This window comes from Salvelinus sp. IW2-2015, linkage group LG20 (assembly GCF_002910315.2).
Source record: "Salvelinus sp. IW2-2015 linkage group LG20, ASM291031v2, whole genome shotgun sequence".
Taxonomy (NCBI): domain Eukaryota; kingdom Metazoa; phylum Chordata; class Actinopteri; order Salmoniformes; family Salmonidae; genus Salvelinus; species Salvelinus sp. IW2-2015.
In genome coordinates this window covers 6,862,455-6,865,065 of record NC_036860.1, presented here as the reverse complement: position 1 = coordinate 6,865,065, position 2,611 = coordinate 6,862,455, and the positions used below count along the sequence as shown (strand labels likewise).

General features: G+C 46.1%; 1 protein-coding gene across 2 annotated transcripts in view; it reads right to left on the bottom strand.

The window, feature by feature from the left end:
• Positions 1–8: 8 nt before the first annotated feature.
• LOC111980873 (signal transducer and activator of transcription 3) overlaps positions 9–2,611 on the bottom strand; it is a 26,631-nt gene continuing 24,028 nt past the window's right edge. The window contains exons 3-8 of one of the 2 annotated variants that reach the window (XM_070449170.1): positions 2,267–2,603; positions 2,085–2,166; positions 1,756–1,889; positions 734–885; positions 330–488; positions 9–112 (exon numbers count right to left, since the gene is read on the bottom strand). In XM_070449170.1, the coding sequence (XP_070305271.1) occupies positions 16–112; positions 330–488; positions 734–885; positions 1,756–1,889; positions 2,085–2,166; positions 2,267–2,603 (961 nt within the window). In that variant the 3' untranslated portion in view covers positions 9–15. The remainder of the gene's footprint in view (positions 113–329; positions 489–733; positions 886–1,755; positions 1,890–2,084; positions 2,167–2,266; positions 2,604–2,611) is intronic. The other variant, XM_024011918.2, reaches the window with a different exon arrangement.

The following is a 2,611-nucleotide window of genomic DNA, read 5'->3' as shown; positions in this document are numbered from 1 at the left end:
GTCCCGCAGCTCCTCTTACCTGACTTTGTTGGTGAACTGCACACCTGTCTTGATGACCAGTGGTCTGTCTGGATGCATGGGCATACAAGGCTGCCTTTCCACCACGAACGCACTGCAACACAACGACCAGATAAGAGGCGGTGCATTAGAGCACAATGGTGGAAGTCTGTGATAGACAAAACTCTGAAGCCTCATCTAATGCCCATCATAATAAAATGTCAAAATATCTCCATATTTGCCAAAGGCTATGCCATGTATCCAAAACATCTGAATATTATGCAAATTCAATCCTATAATAAATATCCAAACGATCTGGAGAAGCTCCCCACCTCTTCATGAGGGTYCTGAACAAGTCCACTATCTTCTCCTCCAGAGCGGGCCGGTGCTGGATGATGGGGTCTCCCTTATAGGACACCTTCTGCTGGAGCTCCTCCAGCTTCTTGATCTGCTGGCGGATCTGCAGCTGAGACTCAGCCAGGGAAGTAATCCTAGAGGTCACAAAGGTTAATCTAGGTCCCTCATTATGGCAGTGCTACTTTGTTTGTTAAACACTTTTGGAACTACAATTTAATCTTATGGTGTCTTGTATTGACTACCAATAACAGCAACTTCTCCTTCTTCGCCACTCTGACGTTTACTCTACATGAGTGTTGGGGGAGATGGTGTACGGTCATGAGGAGGGCACATAAAATCATTTTAACGTGGAAAGTAAAGGCTACTAATGGTAACTGACCATGTCTCCAAGCGGTCCAGGCAAATGTTGGGTGGTCCTCCGATGCAGGCAATCTGCTGCCTCCTCTTCCAGTCAGCCAGCTCGTCATCGGTCAGGTTCTTCTGGACAAAGTCCATGGCTGACAGCAGCCCTGCCATTTCAGTCACAATTTGCTACAACAGAGAGGGACAACGGCACATCTGTCAGACACTGATTTAACCAGTRTTAAAGTGATATTCAGGGGGCTCTGGAATTACTTTTAAGATACATTTKATTAATCCACACRAGATGGACATCAGCCRCAGTGCAGCGCCCAATGAGCAGTTTAGGGRGTTAARTTCCTTGCACCARCCCACCGGTTGCCAGCTCACTCCCTGCCAGCACTAGGATTCGAACCGACAACCCTCCGGTTGCTGGCCCGGTTCTCRAACGTCGAGGCTACGATTAYATATTGCACACRATTCTTAGGATGATTATCATGTTAGACAACATGATTAGTGAATTTGTTTTACAATTTTGGCCTCAGGGAAATTTAAACTAAATAGTCTCCAGCCTCACATTCTCCAATATTAGACAGCTATTATCGCCCTCCTCATCTYGCTCATAAATATCTAGTGCCTGACAGCAGCATGAATATTMATTTAACTCAATTGAAAATGAAGGAACGAGCACACATTAATGTCAACACACATATCACAGAYCTCTGCATGTGTAGTGAAAGGTACTGCTGCTGAGTCCAAATGTTTATGTCGGGGCTGCAACGGATAGGGAAGCAGGCTGYTTGSGGCAGACAGTTTGAGCTTGCTGCTGAGAATTAGAGAATGACTAACCCAACTCTATAGCTTACTATTTAACAAACATGTAAATATGCAGGTTTATGTCATTTATTGCACACGTATGTGGTTCGAGCAGAATGTCAACTAGCCTAGCCTACTTATCGCAGAAATTCTGACTATCCTGATTCAGGGTATTAGGACCCTCCAAGAAGGGGTGTACGATGTAGGGTCAGATGGACACTAAGGAGGGGTGWATAAGGGCCCTACCCTCCTGAGCTGGTCCAGAGCACTCAGCATCTGTTCCAGCTGAGACATCTTCTGCCTGGTGGCTGCTGCCTGGCTGTTCCCATTCATGTCCTGGGACAACTCTGAGCAAATAGGAGAGGAGTTGGGTGGGTTATCTGTAGATTTAAGAGTCAGTGATATTTGGTAGTATTTGATGGTGGGTCAGAGTTTCAAAACAACAAGCAAAATAAATAGTAGTAGTGGAGTATAAAATTAGAGCCTCTAACAGACTCAATTCCTATCCATGAATTCAGATAAAATTCAATAAAAATAMATCTRGAATTGTATGTAATATTAAAAGTGAAACTTACCACCCTGACTTTTAAGGGTCTTGTAGTTGAAGTCAAAATCATCCTGGAGATTCTCAAGCATCTTCATCTTTTGTTCCATATCCTATAGCAAAGTAACAAGCAAAGCATGTAAATCAAATGAGGTCTTAAATAAYATGCCTGTGTAAAACCACATATTCTTTGGACTAAACATGCAGTCTCACCTGCACCCTCTTCCTGATGTCCTGCAGGTTGTGCTCCAGGATCTGTTGTTTCTCCGTCACCACAGTGCCAGACGGGTGAGACGTCGTTCCGTCCTGTGCGGCGGTGGTGGCGGTCTGCAGCAGCCTCTGCTCTTCCCAGAGGCAGCGGGCCACAATGCGGGCGATCTCCATAGGTTTCTCCAGGTACTTGGACTGCAGGTGCTGCTTAATGCGYCGCAGGTTGTGCTGGTARAGCACRTTGTTCTCCTGCAGGAAGCGGCTGTACTGCTGGTCAATCTCCCCCAGCAGGTTGTGGAACACCAGCGTGGCGTGGGACTCCTTGTTCGCTGCGTACGCCCTGCATAG